At 46.5% G+C, this 17,252-nt stretch overlaps 1 protein-coding gene across 4 annotated transcripts in view; it reads right to left on the bottom strand.

Annotated features, from left to right (window-relative positions):
• The window catches only part of unc5b (unc-5 netrin receptor B), a 50,360-nt gene that overhangs the window by 9,970 nt on the left and 23,138 nt on the right, over positions 1–17,252 (bottom strand). For all 4 annotated transcript variants that reach the window (XM_047029935.1, XM_047029936.1, XM_047029939.1 and 1 more), the window contains 6 exons: positions 2,926–3,150; positions 2,350–2,493; positions 1,702–1,805; positions 1,191–1,371; positions 915–1,082; positions 583–747 (listed from right to left, as the gene is read on the bottom strand). In XM_047029935.1, coding sequence (XP_046885891.1) covers positions 583–747; positions 915–1,082; positions 1,191–1,371; positions 1,702–1,805; positions 2,350–2,493; positions 2,926–3,150 — 987 coding nt within the window. The remainder of the gene's footprint in view (positions 1–582; positions 748–914; positions 1,083–1,190; positions 1,372–1,701; positions 1,806–2,349; positions 2,494–2,925; positions 3,151–17,252) is intronic.

The raw sequence follows: 17,252 nt of genomic DNA, 5'->3' as shown, positions 1-17,252 counted from the left end.
TGTGTGCATCCACACATACTGTGAGTGTGTGTGTGTCTCAACAAGAAGAGGACTTCTGTGGACAGAGTGTGTGTGTGTGTGTCTGTGTGTGTCGAGTTTCCGTGTATGTATTGAGTGTTGGAGCACAAAGATGTGTGCGTCTCGGGAGTCTAATACGCTGTCAGCTGGATTCCGCCCAGCTCATCACGGGTTGCACATCGGGTGTCAGGCTGGATCTGACTCACTCTCATATGCTCTCCCCTCTGTTAATTCCTCTACTTGCTCGTGTCATGCACACTTCCCAACTCTCTGGTCTCCTTACCATACCGTTGTTGAGCTCCTCCTCTATCTGCACTCCTTTATTCCTGGACGCTTTTCTCTTCTCCTCTTTAGGAGGCTAATTTCCACCACCAAACGCCTTTGTGTGTGTCAGTCTACTGACTACATGAGGGCTTTTTCAGACCCCCCCTTCCCCCAGGAAGAGTATCTGGGGCTATTGCTGAACTGCAATCAGATTTCTGGCTTGTCATGCTGATATCTGATTGGATGCTAGTCTACTCTAATTTACCAATTGGCTGCTCTGTGTGAGGTCAGGTGACTCACTGCGTGTGCACAGGCCCTCAGTGCAGTTCTTGCTTTCCATCATGCTCCCACTGCAGTGGCGGCCCCCATTTCGAGGAGGAGGAGCCTGGCATTCGCGGCTGCGCCAGTGAGTACACTCCGTCCCACAGGCCGACCACTTAGCCCACTCCGTCCAGCCCCCGTCAACTGGATAGGAGGGGGCAGAGGGGCGGAGGTCACAGTGAGGATTTCATAAGTTCACGTAACAAATCCACCTCTGACTGGCTCCCTATGCATTAACAAGACCTTTGTCTTGGCTGAAGGGGGTCATATGTTAGTTCTCTGTGTGTGTGTGTTGATACTTTAATTCTCACCTGGACAGAGGGTGGTGCAGGTTACTCTCTGAAAGGGTGGGCCCTCACAGAAGGTTCCTCCATTGAGTGGAGCAGGATTGGTGCAGCTGCGCGTTCGTCTTTGCCAGCCCCGCCCACAGCGTGTGTTACATTCCGACCATTCGCTCCAAGAGGACCAGCCTCCGCTGACTGACAGAGGATATAGCCAATTAGTGGAAAGAAAAACCGGCAACTCATTTCTGTAATACAGCCCCCCAAATGAAGCCCCCTGATGCTGAGCTGATGCATGTGTGTTACCGTAGACGATAAGTGTGGCCGTGCTGCTTCGGCGCTTGGCCACCACGTTGCGGGCAACGCATGTGTAATTTGCCGTATCGGACAGACGAGCCTGCTTGATGATGAGGTCATGGTCAATGGTCATCAGGAAGTTGGAATCCAGAGCCAGGTCGATAGTATCCTCGTTCTTCAGCCAGTCCACCTGCGAGAGACATTACAGGAAAGACATGCACACAAGCGAACACAAAACAGACCAAACAAGACACGTACACAAACACACAAACAAAAACCCACACAGGACAGTAAATAAACACAAAGAGTAATCCATCAATCCAGTCTGTGCCGGCAGTGCTCCTAAGTCCCTCTGACATTTGCAGAGCACTAGAGATATATTTGCTGAGGGAGATATGAATATCATGTCTGTCACTCACATACACTCATACACACACACACACACATTACAAGCTTATCAGGATCAGAGTAAAGAGGGGGAAGAGGATGAGGACTAAGAGGAATGATGAAGCTGGGGTACCTCAGCAGGTGGCATGCCCTCTGGGGGGCGACACTGGAGTAGCACCTCCTGATCCAGCCGCACCTCCCTGCCCAGGGGCTCCTGCTCAAAGTTCTTCCGTAGGTCTGTGTAGAGAGCCGGGGGTTAGTGACAGTCTGACAGACACCCTCCCCCTCTCAGCCAGTCATCTGCTGTCACACCCTGGGAGGGATGTGTGGGTGCAGACAAGAATAGCCTCTGCCCAGTGTTTAGCTGCATTTCTTTATAAACATGCACTCTGTCAGTCACCATGCACAACACACACACACATGCCCATGGGAGAAACTTGTGTGGAGAAGATGCACTGTGGAGTACACCCATGCAAAAATGGACCTATGGAAAATAAATAAATAGGGATATGTGTGCATGCACACAAGCACACAGCCCTGGGAGAAAATTTGAATTGGAGAAATCCTACTTTAGCATTAGGCTGCCTGAAGTGTCTGGAGGGAGGGAGCATTCTTAAGGAATAGTCCCCTGATACAACACAACAGACACACACCCTTGAGAACAGATAAATCATTCAAAGTATTACCAATGATACCCAGGTGTGACACCAAAAACTGCATGTTCATACATGAATTCAAGCACATGCGTATACATACACACACACAGTGGTGAGGTACTGACATGCGATGCGGACGTATGCACGGGTGCTCTTGGTTGTGCCAGCAGAGCTCCAGGCCACACACTGGCACCAGTAGTCCTCCAGGCCAAACAACTCCTCTACCTGGGTCCTGGACACTGAGATGTCCACCTCCCTCACAACTAGACCTGGGTTTCCGAGAGAGAGAGAGAGAGAGAGAGAGAGAGAGAGAGAGAGAGAGAGAGAGAGAGAGAGAGAGAGAGAGAGAGAGAGAGAGAGAGAGAGAGAGAGAGAGAGAGAGAGAGAGAGAGAGAGAGAGAGAGAGAGAGAGAGAGAGAGAGAGAGAGAGAAGGCAATGGGAGAGGAAGAGATGTGGAAATAGAGAAACAAAGAGAGATGGGGATAAAGAGAGACAGAATGGGAATGTCACAGAGAGATGAGAAGTGAATGTTTATGCATAGTCCTTTAATAATCAGGTAAGAAACCATTATTATGCAAAATCCACTTGAATATCTAATGTCTATTTGAGGTAATTGTCGTGTGGTGTTGGTTGTAAGGGAATTGAGAATGTGTGTGTTTCTTAGTGTTATGTGTTTTATCTATGACTGGCTTGGTCGTACCTGTGACTTGGTCCAGGCTCTCCCTGGTCACATGGTCATTCTGGTTGACCCACTCTCCGTTGCACTTGAAGTAGATCTGGGTGGCCGGAGCAGCTCGGCATCGGAGCTGGACTGGGCGGTTCTTCACTATGAAGGCATCCTCAGGCTCCAGCTGGAACTCTGGGAGCGGTTCTGCTGGGGCCGAGGGGAACGAGTCTGGGAGGACCTCACTGTAGTCACTGCTCTCTGAAACGCAAATAACCACATGGTTAGGCACCTGAAAGGAGTGTGTGTCTAAGAGTGTATGCAATGTAGCAGCAGATGTGTGTGCCAGAGGGATGGTATGCGAGACATCACAAAGAAGAACACGCTTTTGTTGGGGTGGAGTGTGTGGTGTATGTGCGAGTGAGTAGAAAACGCATGCAAGTGTGTTTTGAGAAGACCTTTTGAGGTGTTGGCAGTTTGCGTGTGTGTGGAGGAGGGGGGGGGGGGTTGACATTTGAGCTCCCCTCTGGTCTCAGTGGTCTGCTTCAGCCAACCCCTACCATGGGTTAGGTCTTTCTAGAGTGTGTGTGTGTCTAGGGACACACACAGGGGGGCATGTCTCAGTGGGTGTCTGGGGACAAGGGGACCTGTGACAGGCTCAGTGATCACACATTAGGCCTGACATTTTCCTCCTATGATATTTTCCTCTTAGAAGCTCCACTGAGAGAAAGAGGGACACACAAGCTCAGACCTTTCTCACAGATAGTCCTTAAAGCTGGACCCAGGACGCATCATATTTGACCATAAAACATATTTTGGCCAAAAACAAACTTTTAAGCATTTCACACATGTTGCACATACACACCAAAATAAAACAAAACTCCAAACCCTATTCAGGTTGCAAGTCTTCATCAGCCACTGTCTGAAGCTTGACAGATGTATTGAGTATTGGTCTCTCAAACATTATTAACTGTCAACACCTTCTCATGTCCTTCAGCCATCCCTCTCCACCTCACTGGGCCTCTGGTCGTTTGGTCAATTCGCTGCTGCCAGTAAACATATCCAAAGTCAATAAACATAAGATGCAGGACAGGAGGGAGAGCAAAGAGATGGAGACCACATCCTCATGTCTGCTAATGCCAGCATGGTATTAGACACACACACACACACACACAGAGAAACACACCAGCAGCCCTTTGCAAAGTGTCTTTGTTGTAAACAGTTCTTAGAGAAACAGTCATTAATAACAAACAAGAACAGCTGCTCTCCAGGGGCAGATCACTGGGTGGCATGTGAACTAGCGTGGCCAAGGACAGGCCTAGCAGGGCCAAAAGCCAGAGTGGCACTCAGCTCTGGTCCTGGGGTAGGAGAAGAGGAGATAACAGGACAATAGAAGGACAGGATGGAGGAAGAGGAGGACAATAACAAAATAAAGAAAAATGGAGGGGGCAGGAGGACAGAAGTAGAGGGCAGGGGCTTCAAGTCCAGAGGGCATCCAGTGGACCTGTCACTCTCAATTTATCTCAGCCTATCACACACACAACACACACAGGAACAAACACAGCAGTGTCCTCTCTAGTCCTGAGAAAGGACAGGCCACACACACACGTACAAACTCATATATTATTTAAATATTACACATCTTTAAAAATGATAACATGTCAAACTTCAAGATGTAACCTTTCTATTGTGCATCAATCCCACTCTTGTTCCCTTTGAGTTTTTTGAGGGTCTCTTTCTGTTTACCTTTCTCTCCCTCCACAACACTGTCCCTTCTCTAAGCTGTCGCCTTCAGTCTTTCAGTCTTTGAGTACTCTGTCAATAACCAATTGTGTTTCTCTTTCTGTCCCTGCCTTTGTCCAGCATTGATCACTTTGCTCAAACACACAGTAAAAAACACAGCCTGTCACTCTGTGAGCTGGAGCGTAGGCACAGAGAGATAAACATGGAGAAAGAGGGAAAGAGAGATAAAGGGGAAGAGAGAGAGAGAGGCGGAGAAGACACATTGTCGAAACAGCGGTGGAGACAGAATAGGAGGAGTACTTTGTGTTTGTGTTGATATTTGTGTGTGTGTGTGTGTGTGTACGTGTGTATGCGTGTATCTTTGGTGTGCCAGCAAGGCAGACACAGTTTAATTAAAACGCTGCTGGGAACTGACAAAGCTTTCCTCCACTCTTGGGGATAACAGAACTAAGGGTTTACAATGTTTTAGAGCAGGCAGGCAGGCCGACAGACAGACAGGCAGACAAACATCCTTTGGGCCCCAGCAGCCAGCAATTTGTGTGGAATGGAAGAGCCTTGAAAGACAAGGGGCCATGTAAAGGCTCCACAACTCTTTTATTACACTAATGACAGACAGCAGCTCGCCATTCTTTTCTGTTAAACATAAACATACCATCACACACACAGAAGATGACAAAGCAAGCAATGAAAAACACACATGCTATATTGTACAACAGTAAAACAGGGTATTTGTGCAGGCTCGCAGAATTATGGGTGTCGTCAAGTTAGCCAACCCAGAGTAAACACACAAACTCTCTCTCACACACACACACACACACACACACACACACACACATTGTAGTGACTTCATATTTGTCACTCTCTGTGTAATGGTGTTGGTCTCTAATGACCAGTGTGTAACAAGGTTAACAACAGTGTTGCTTCATCTGTAAATATTGTCTTTCCTAACAGAGCTCTGTCTGTCTCTCTCTCTTGCTTTTTGTTCCCTAGTGCCTCAAGCCAAAGTGGAGTCTAGAGCATCTATACTTTCGTCCACATTACCTTACAGATTTAGTCAATTGTTAGCCCCCCTTTGTGAAATAGCGCCCCACTTCCAAACCCCCAACACACACACATGCACAAGCATACACACAAACACACACAGACAGACACACAGTGAGAGAGAAGAGAAAGATGCAGATGGTACAGACAGGATGTGTCCAGAGAGATCCCATGCCATCAGTTTGTTCTTGTCGAGTCTTGAGCAGTCTCAGAGGAGAAAACCAAACAAAGATATGAGTGTGTCTCTTCCTCCTCCTCCTCCTCTCCTTCCAGTGGAGTGTCTAATGAGGCTGTGAGTTTTTGCTTCCCCTCACCAGCCTCCTATAGCCTGCCAGCTGGGCACGCTGCACTCCAGCTCCAGTCTACTTCAAATGCTATTTCATCAACTTAAACACACACACACCCAAGCTGGAGCTACGATAGATAACGCCAGAGATGGGGTCGTGACCCTCAGTTACTCATCACAGATGATTCACTAAGCTTTCTGAGACGGACACACCGATAACAACAATGACACTTAATTCTGTTTAGCCAGGAATGATCATGAATTTTCATCAACCACAATCTCTCGTTCCAGTATGTGAGCCGTGAGGCATGGACACTGTACACACACACACATATACACACACACACACTCACACACACACGCACACACACACATAAACACACACTGTGCAGTGGAGACAGAGATGGATAGAGGGAGAGTCTCTCCTTGCCTTCCTTAAAGGACAATTAAAGTACATGATTGATATTCAGTGACCTCATCCTCATCAGCTTCAACACAGCTACTAACATACCAGGAGTGAGGGGGAGAGAGGGAGAGAGATAGAGAATAGAAAGAAAGAATGAGAAAGATAGAAAGGGAGTGGGAAAGAGAAGTAGAAAGAGAGATAGTGTCACGGCCACAGCCGTGCCCCCCTGGTTTCAGTTTTTTGCCCTGCACTAGTGTTTCTCTGTCATTGTCATCACCTTTGTCTCGTTCTCGTTAGCATCATTGTGTCCACCTGTGTGTCGTTTGGCTCTGTATTTAAGTTCCTGTTTTGTGTCCAGTCTTTGGCTGTGTCTACTACCGTGCACTTGTGCACTTCGAGCACTGGCTTTCAGTGCTTAGGGCGCTTCACTCACAAAACCAGAATAATTCAGTGCACTGAAAGTACCAGGATGGCGCACTGCAAACGGTCCAAAAAAACAGTGTACAACGATGGACACTACTCGCCCTAAACGGGCGCCATCTTGGCTACGTAGCGGAACAGGAGGAGCCCTTTCGGCAGCTTTTTCCACTTAAGTGGAGAAGCGCGTTCATTTTGGCAGGTTTTGCCACCAAGTGTTTAACGTAGCAGTGTTCCATTTGAGACAGCACTTATCAGCGACAGAGTGCACTGAATATGTAAGTGCACTGTTTTGCAGGGCACTGTATTGCAGTATACTTCATAAAGTGCGTGGTAGTAGACACAGCCTGCGTCTTGTCCTTACTACCTGTGTCGTGTGAGTACCTTTTCTGTGTCCCAGGCTTTTTCAGTAATAAACCCTTTGATTTCGACATGGCTGCGTACTCTCGTGTATTTGGGTCCTACCCCACCTCACACCCTGACAGATAGAAAGGAGGCAGGAGAAAGAGAGGGAGAGAAGGAGAGAGAAAGAAAGATAGTGAGGGGGAAAGAGGGAGAGAATGAGCAAGAGAGGAGGAGAGTGAGATTAGTCAGAGATTTATGATTATAGAAGAACAACGGCAGAAGAGGATGCGAAGCTAAGAGATTGAGGGGAGAGATTTGGTAGTGAGGCTAAAGAAGTGAGTTGATAGTCAAGAAAGAAGCAGCTTAGCAAGATCAAAGTGTGTGTGGAGGTAGATCTGGGTATGCGAAGACATGTCTACGGAAGGGGTTGCCAGGTTGGACTTCACAGCGTCCTTTCTTCTCTTCACACCAATAAGGGCAGACGGAGCGAGAGGAGTCGTGTTGGCCGCTCAATCGTCTGACTGCACACACACACACACACCCTGCTCGCTGCACCTGGCAACATGTTCCTCACACACACACCGATCCCTGCACCTGGCCACGTCACACAAATATATCACTCTTTACATCCTCTTCAGCTCTGTCCATCTTTTCCATTTCTGTGCCTCTCTGCCTCTGCCTTCTCTTCCTTTGCCTCCCCAGTTTATAATTTTCCTCAACACCTCATTGCTCGTCCCCCCCTACTCAGTTTAACAGGATGGAAGGGATAATATCTGAGATAAAAGTCACACACAAAATCACACCTACATACTGTATACAATCACGCACAAAGCTACACACAATGACACCTATGCACTGTAAACAAAACACACGCAGACACACACATTCACACGCGGTACAGACCCGTTAAGGGTGGCATGGGTGCTTGTCACAGCAGTGGAAATGTCACGCCTTTGATTGCCTTGAACATAACAAGGACGCCTGCGGTGGAACTATTTCAGTCAAGTGTGAGACCCCCCCTTTGTGTATGAGTCTGTTAGGGCATACGCAGAGCTTGGAGTTTGTGTGTCTGTGTGCGTGTGCGCGGATGAGTAAGGTGGCAAGGTGGCAGGGGGGCAAGAGAGCAGATTGGGAGAGGAGAGGGCCAAGCAGGTGATGGAGATACAGAGTGACAGAAATGCTTCGCTCGTCCATCTAGTGTGTCTGGGTGACAGGAAGAGAGCCTAGGGATGCACACACACACACTTAACCCCCACACACACATACATACACTTGAAGAGTCACACGTACACAAGTTGGCAACCTTTACTAACCTGTGAGCAGGCAAATACAAGAACACACACCTCTGAAATAGGGTGTTTTCACAATTAGATTTAACAATCCTCTAAGGTAGGTTACTGAGTAACACCTTAATTAGTTGTGATATGTCCATTCCTACTGGACACACTCTCTCCCCCCAACTTTTGGTAATTTCACTTAATTAGCCACACACACACGCGTGCGCACACACAAACACTCAGCTAATTGTACTAGACAGCCTTAGATAGTGTTGGCATGTGTGCATAAGTCATAGTGACAGTTGGTGTTTTTGAAACTGATAAGTGGACAGAAGTTCTTATAATATGGTGTACAAGGTTGATGCCTTGTTCAGATAACCAAGCATGTATACAGTTATACCTGTAAACACTGTGCTTTTGCATCCAGTATAGGCTTGCATATGCAAATACTGTGAGGCTATTTGCGTTTATGTGAGTATGTGTGGGTGAGTGTGACTATAAGTGTGGGCGTAGTAGATCCATTGTGTTCCTCATTGAGGGTGAATCTGCACTTCAAAACCTTGGAGGTAGGGGGCGCCACCCCCTACTAAGTCCATTCATCACAACCCTTTAATATGTTTCCTAGTGATGTGGATGTGTGTGCCTGAGTTTGTGTGTGTGTGGTGTGCAAGTATATGCGGACGCATGTGTAAGCCCATCCGATCACCTACTGCATGGGAACTTAGACACACAACTACCTCCATCAATCACTATCAGAGAAAGAGAGAGGGAAGCAAGACGGAGAGCTCACAATATTGGTGTTCCAAGCATAGATCAACCAGTCTAGTACAATGTCATCACATGGAGGTCAAGGCAGAATGTGACTGAGCGTGATTTTGTGTGTGTAAGTGTGCGCATGTGTGAACATGCACGTTTTTTCTTATGTGTCTTTGCATGGGCGTGTGGTTAGCTAGTGATGTTTGTGTAAGTGCCAGTATGGGTGTGTGTGTGTTTTACTGTCGGGCGCCACTACTTGTCTGCTCTGCCGCTGTGCAGCTGCTTGATGAGCCCAGTGTGGCTGGTTGCCATGACATGCAGTCACACTGAACCAGCTCCTCAAGAGGCCTGCAGTCCACACACGGATCACCATGGTGCACACAGCAACTAGACACCAGTTTCTCTCCCGTCTCCCCCGTTTTCCACATGCACCCACTGATCTTCTGTAATGTACCTCTCAAAGTGTGTGTGTGTGTGCAGGTGTGTATAGATGTGTGTACACGTGTACATGTGTGAGTGAGTGAGTGAGTGAGTGAGTGAGTGAGAGTGAGTGAGTGAATGAGTTAGAGAACAACAGGAAAAAAGAAAGGAAGAAAGAGAGAGAGAGAAAGAGAGGAAGAGATAGAGAGAGAAAAAGAGAGAGAGAACGGGATGGAAAGAAAAAGAGAGACAGAGATTGTGGTGCTAGTACAGTGGACTGAGTGTTTGGGAGCAGGGGCTGTTTAAATGGCAGTAATTACATGAGAAGATGAGCAGCATTCCTTCCTCAGGGCAGGCTGATTACAGGCCCCTCTCTCTCTCTTACTAGGCCCCTGTAATTAACCCCCCACCTCCCCTCCCCTTCTCCTGCACTCAGTTCTGCCCGGGCTGGGGCAACAGGGCTGTACTCTTCCACCCCTTCTCTTCTCTCTCTCCTCCTCCCCTCCCCCACTTTGCCTCTTCTTCTTGGTGCCACTTTGCTTTCCTGTGTCTGATTATGGTTCTTTGACAAAGGACACACCAAGGACGGAAAAGACACTTTGATAAAGTAACACGTTTCATAAAGTAACATAGAAACATGACAGGGGCCTTACACAAGCAACAACACACACACAAAGATCACATTTCTACTGAATAGGCGAGTAAGAATACAAACACATAGCTGCAGTGGTCAATAAACAAACTGACCTGACCTGTGTATGTAAGAGTTAATCTTGTTGACAATCTATTAAGACTCTGGACTCCACCCAGAGACCAGCCCAATGACAGGCCCTGACAAGTAATTCACCCCCACTCCCTGCTCCCCTATGCCCTTCCGACTGTTCTCACACAAACCAGTTTGTCCACACCAGCCACCAGCCAGACTATACCTGGAGACAGACAGATGAACAGATAGTGGAGAGACAGATAACCAGACAAACAGATTCCTAGTCCCAGTCCAAACCTCCCCCCTCTCCACAGACCCGGAGAGTTCCTCTCATGGTAGTAGGGTGCTAGTTTGTTTCCAGCTGTGGAAATTTACCATAACCAACATAGCCTACCATGAAACACACTGCATTACTTGATTTGTTAGTGTATTTTTTAAGTATAGTGTGTATATGTGTGTGTCTTGTTTGAAGGATCGTGAATGTGTGTTTTGTTTGACCGATAGTACTGTATATATGTGCCATGTTTAAAGGATAGTGAATGTGTGTGTGTCTAATTGGAGCGACAGTGTGTGAGTGCGTCTTCATTTTATGTTGATGAGGCTGCTTTACTCTCACAGCACATATTATGTACACCATTATAATGACTACAAGTGTGTTGTACGATGGGCAGTGTGCATTTGGTTGGTTGATGGCAGTCAGTGCAGTTACTGTAGGCATTGGGTGTGTGCATGTGTATGGGTGACAGCCTGTCTATGTGCTCTATGTTAGCACTATGCTTTTGTATTTTAACAGCAAATACTGTATTTGTCCAAGACAAATGTCCTTCGGGACAATAAAGTAAATCCTATCTTATTATTGTTTGTAGCAAAGTACAGTAGGTGTGTGGATGATTGCCAACGTGATGATATTATGGGATGTTGTGCTTGGCATGTGACATTTAAGTGTGTGATGGAGTGTGTGTCAAGGAAACAGTGTTAACTAGAGCTCAATATATCATTCCCACTCTCTTGAGATGGGGGCTTATCTGAATCCGACTTCCTGCGACAACAACAGCCGGCGCCTTGTCAATGGTGCTAATGAAAAGAACCAGGAGACGGGGTGAGAGGAGGGCAAAGGGAGCCGAAGAAGCAGACACACTCGTCTGACACAGAGATGGAGAGGAAGGGGTTAAGAAACCCTCTCGGGTAACCAGGGTAATGCGAGAACATGTGATTGGGAGGGATGGAGGAAGGGAAGGAGACAGAATAGAGACAAGGTGTTGAGGAGAGAGGCGATCACAGTGTGACATGTGCGCAGGGAGCAGGTAACCATGGCAAGGGAAGGGTGGGGTGAGAAGGAAAGAGAGAGAGAGCTAAAGAGAGTGGAAAAAAGTGGAAGGGAAGAGGTAGGGTTCATACTACCTGGTTACTGTTTCAATGCAACATGTGGTGAGGTATAAAGAAGGTGGAGATGTGTGTGTGTGTGTGTGTTGCACTGTTAGAGAGGCAGGCTGGTATAATGTGTTGTGACAAAGCTGCTTTTTGTGACTAACTGCTTTGGCAGCTGAGGGTTAATAAAAACATGGAGATGAACAGGATTGACAGGGATCGACTGTCAAACCATGCACACGAAAACACACATACAGATACTGCTATACTGATTGTTTGATCAGTATTCTGATCAGTAATCAAACTCGGGTGAAAGATGGGTGAAAACAAATCTACAAACCAGTGAGTTAACAGCGGACAAACAAAGACAGGCTGGCGTCACTCTGTTCCAGCATTGCGTCCCCTTGCATCAGGATGATCCCTAGGTAGAATCAGTCACATCTCACAACAAGCAATGTTGGAGAGCATGACCTGTGTGTGTGTGAGAGAGTGTGTCTGGGTGTATAGGATTGTTAAAGAGAGTTGGAGAGACTATGAAGTGTGTGTGAGAGTGATGGATCGTGAATAGATAGGGTAGAGATGAGAGGAAGAGATGAATGAAGGGCAGTGATGGGAAATAGTGTGGGAGCAGGAGTAGAAGGAAAGGTAAGGGATTGAGAGAGATTTGGACCTCATCTCTTCACCTCGTGGATTCTCTGGGTCTTGTAAGGGGAGGCAGTGCTTAGTACTGGTTAATTAGGGCTAATACTCAATTTATCCTTCCTGCCTCTTTTTCTCTCTCTTTCGTCCTCACCCAACCTCTCTCAGTATCTGTCTCACTTACTCACTTCACTCGCATCACTTTTTCCTCTTTCTCTCTCTCGCTCTCTTTCTCTCTCGCTTGTCACTTTTTCCTATCTCTCACTTTCTCTTGTCACTCATTTCTCTTTGTCTCTCTTTCTCTCTATTCTCTCTTCCTCTATTTCAATTTCTCTCCATCTTACAAACAGACAGCAGATCTCTCTTTGTGTCTCACCTCTGTCTGCGTCACTCCAACCAGGTCAGAAGAAGCAGATCGCTGTCTGTCTCCCTGCTTAGAAGGCAATGGACAACAAAAATGATAACTAGCCAGCCAAGACCCTGAAAGAACCTCAAAGGTTGATGTGTTTCTGGTGCCAGTATGAATGGGTTTCCCCAGGTGGTGATTCAGCATTACACATCAATCATTTCTGAGCCCTTTATTTGGGCATGTCAGCAGGGGATGATGTCACAATTGTGTGGTCAGCAGTCCGGGGGGTAAGCTATGTGTCCTACATCTGTGGAATGAGGAGGAAGTGGGGCATGGGGCATGTGGAGGGGGTGGGTCTTGGGACATTCGGAAGCCTGAAAAATCCCAGTTGGGAGGGGGAATGAAGAAAGGGTAGTAAGGAACATTGTCTTGGGCAAATGGAAAAAATAAAGGAGCTGGCAGGAGTCAGAACTGAACCAGGAGTGAGGGATGAACAGAGGGAAAAAGGGAAAGAAAGGAGGGTCACATGAACAGCGCCCAAGGCCACCCTGGACAGGGTTTGACCGTGAGTGACGAGTGTGTAAGACACGATGACAGTAATGAGGGGCGACTGCTTCGGTTTCCCTCGCTCTGTCTTTGCCCCTCTCTTCCTTCTCCCTCTGTCTCTCCTGACATCCAGCGCTCCCTCCCTCCATCACTGTCCTGTCAGCAGTCTATTCCTGCAGGACCCACTGTGCCCCCACCTTCCCTGGGGAGCATTTGGGCTGTAGCTTCTCAGGACAGCCGGGTATTAACATACTGTAGTGGATCCTAATGACCCTGTCCTACTCATATTTGGGGATGGACGAACTGATGAAAATCTGGCCATTCCGTCAGTCGGACAGGCAGGAAGAGAGACAGGCTAGCCTGTAGAGGGGTACTGGAACTGGAACAGACACGTTCAGTTGTTTGTTGGACCGCACGGTGTGTGTGTGTGTATCGGGGATGCGTTTGGACCAAAGCGGTTCGCTCCAGGAGCCTAGTGGGCAGGGCAGAGGCATCTGTAGCTCTGCGTCTGGTTAAGAGGGTTGTGTATCCCATTAGGATGATGAAGAGGCCTTTCATCAGTGAGCTCCCTCAGGCCACTGCTCTGACAAGAGCTTTACCTCTACGAGCCTCTGTCCAACACACTCTACGGGAGACAGCACAGGGATCCGCAGGCACAAAGTGCGCACACACAAGACAGGAGATAGCTATGGAAAGGCCGGGACATTTCCTTAACGCCTTTCAGTTTGCATCACACTCTGTTTCTTACAAGAGCAAATGGTTGTTACTGTATGGTCGGATGTGGGGTGGGAGAAGGGGTGAGAGAAAGACAAGGCTTCACTAATTCTGACACTCTATTCTTATCTATTTTTAACCGTTGCCTCATGAGGACTAACTAATAGTGGGACGGCCATGCTGTGCTAGGTCCAGATGGGCACTATCATTTTTCGAGAAGGAGTGAGAGAACTAGTGCAAAGCAATCCGAGATAGAGAGAGGGAGGGAGAGAGAGAGAGAGAGAGAGAGAGAGAGAGAGAGAGAGAGAGAACACCAGGAACCAAACTGACCTGGATTTAGAGGAATAATATTGATTAGTAAATCATGAAAGGGAAAAAGAAACCAAGAGTTCAAAACCAAATAAATGATCACACACACACACAGAGATAGCACACACATCCTATGTGTGAGACAAACACACACACATAGGACTGGTGCAGCTGGTCTAGCAAGGCAGACGGTATACACTTATGGGTTAATCCACTGCAATGTCACTGTCATTGAGGCAATGAACACAGGCAATATTCATATAGCCAGGCTAGAGCCCTCAGAAACAAACATAATTACCGTAGGAACACAATCTAACTCTGAATATTTGGCCTTTGATTTCTGAGGCAATATATGTTTATGTATAGGAGATGTTTTTTTGTGTTTTTTTTGCAGGCATTTACACTTGCATGCACAGACACACACACATACACACACACACAGACGCCCACCCGCAGCCTGGATTATACCATACGACCATAGCGACAGATTATCTTTCTGTAATCACTCAGTGAAATCAGAGCTAAAAGCAAAAACGCCCTCTCAACATTCATGATAACACCCAAACCTTGAGACACACGTAAGACCACTGCTATTATGTGATCCTGGCTCATCCCATTAGGAGATGATCAAGCACATCCCTAAATTGCAAGCCCAGTCGAAGGGTCCACAGTGGTACCAGCTGGAGAGCTTGGCTCAGCTCAACTCAGACTGCCTGCACATTCCAGAGGTGAGGGCGAGAGAGTGTGAGTGTGTATGTTGGGCTAAGCTGAAGCAGTTGAATGGACCTGCTGTATGAGGAAATGAGGCTAAGAATGAGAGCGTTTGACACTCATGTAGCTGCGGTCAATTGGGTCATTTATGGAACACAATGGCAGGCAGCAAACAACACAGACTATTCGATCTTTTTTCCCACAATTCACAATCCATTCAGCATGACTGGCTTACGAGCTGCTCACTCCGCCTCCACAAATAACTCACATTTGAAGTGTGGAAAGGGGAAAGCAAGACATTCTTCTGGAGAGAGTGGACTGGAGACTTGAAAGTAGATGGATGTGGCCAAAGACATGGAGAATCTCAAAGAGTTAAACTCTAGTGTAAGAGAGGTAGATTGAGATGGGGAATTGAGGGGGGTACTAAGGGGGCAAGTAAGGGGTCTTCAGACATACAGCTCTGGAAAGAAATTAAGAGAACACTGCAAATTTGTCTTCAATTAACATCTATACATGAATGGCAGCCATTCCATTCCTGTGTCTGTTCCAACACAGGCCCACCTCATTCTACTGAATGAAGTTCTGATCAGGTGATCACCTGAACCAAATTGTATTTAATATTAAAAGAATGAAAACCACCGCTGTGGTCATCACTATCCTTTTGCAATAGGACCAGCTGGACGACGGCCCTCCACTGACTGGGATGACCGTCAATTTATTTGAATGTCATTCAACAACTGTAGGATGACATCCAGTGACCTACAAAAAGAATGGCAAACAGTAGCTGGGGTGAAGTGAACAACAAGGACGGTTCGAATCAGATTCCTAAGTGGGCAGAGCTGAAGTCAAGCAAAGCTAGACCACTGTTGAATTTGGTGAAGGATCAGTGATGATCTGGGGCTGCTTCAGCAAGGCTGGAATTGGGAAGATTTGTCTTTGAGAAGGATGCATGAATAAAGCCACGTAAAAGGTTGTCCTGAAAGAAAACGTGCTTCCTTCTGCTCTGACAACATTCCCCATCTCTGGGGATTGGTTTGTCCAGCAGGACAATGTTCCATGCCTCAATCAAGGTGTGGAAGGAGGACCACTAGATCAAAACCCTGTCATGGCCAGCCCATTCTCCAGGCCTGAACCTCATTGAAAACCTCTGGAATATGATCAAGAGGAAGATGGATGGTCACAAGCCATCAAACAAAGCCGAACTGCTTGAATTGTTGTGCCAAGAGTGGCATAAAGTCACCCAACATCAATGTGGAAGACTAGCGGAGAGCATGCAAAGACCCATGAAAGCTGTGACTGAAAATCCGGGTTACGCCACCAAATATTGATTTCCGAACTGTTACAAAGTTAAAACATTTGTATTGTTGTTTAAAAATGAATATTAATATAAACTGTAATTTGACCCAAACAGATGTCTCTAATAATGCCAGGAATCTGTGTGTTTGTGTGTACAAATTAGAACTAGTTTAGTTTTCCACGATCATAGAAAGAACCGGGCACTCTGCAAAGTTTATATCTTGCAGGTGTCCTCTTTATAATCCAACGGAGTGCAGTGCCACGATTGATGTTGTTTGGATAAGCATTTCGACATCAATTATGAAAAATAATGAAAATATTATTTGACGCCCGTTTGGCTTTCTCTCTTCGGGTCCCAGCCCCTTCACTCTGATTGGTCCCCTGGTCTGCAGCGAGTTGAAATTAAATGAAACAAAGCGTAGTACAGAAAATAGAGAAACTCTTATCCGTTATTTAGAAGCAAATTTGCTTTTACAACCGATATTCAGCTGCTTTCAAAGGGGCTGGCTAACTAACAGAACGATAATATTAAGTGGATAAAATTTTCAGTATAGATCAGTGAATTTCGTTCCAAAAATGAATGTGTTTACTGATGTAAAAACTGCCAAAGTAGCCTACCGCGATTGAACTAGCTAATAGAACGACAATGTAAAATGATACTTTCAGTATAAATCAGTGCATTCTTTTACATAAATTAAGTATGTCAAAACTGCCTGCACATTGCAGATGTATAAGCGCTGTATGGTGAATTAGGCCTACAATTATGACAACTGGCTCAATCGATGTACATGTAATGACAATAAATTGTAATGTTTAGATGTTTGTGGTGGTAAGACAAATTAACAGAGAACCAATATAGTACATTTTGATCAACACAACACAATTTATAATGTAGGAAACAGCAAACAAATGAAGGCTACATGCATGAATGTAGGCTACCATAGCATTGGCAATTTGACTAGAATAGATGTGGAGGTTGAACAAGTAGGCTACTTAAGAGATGACAGAGAATTTCAATTGTGATCTGAGAAATA

The sequence above is a fragment of the Hypomesus transpacificus genome, chromosome 11 (genome assembly GCF_021917145.1).
Source record: "Hypomesus transpacificus isolate Combined female chromosome 11, fHypTra1, whole genome shotgun sequence".
Classification (NCBI taxonomy): domain Eukaryota; kingdom Metazoa; phylum Chordata; class Actinopteri; order Osmeriformes; family Osmeridae; genus Hypomesus; species Hypomesus transpacificus.
The sequence above is the reverse complement of the archived record's forward strand: the minus strand, read 5'-3'. Positions and strand labels throughout refer to the sequence as shown.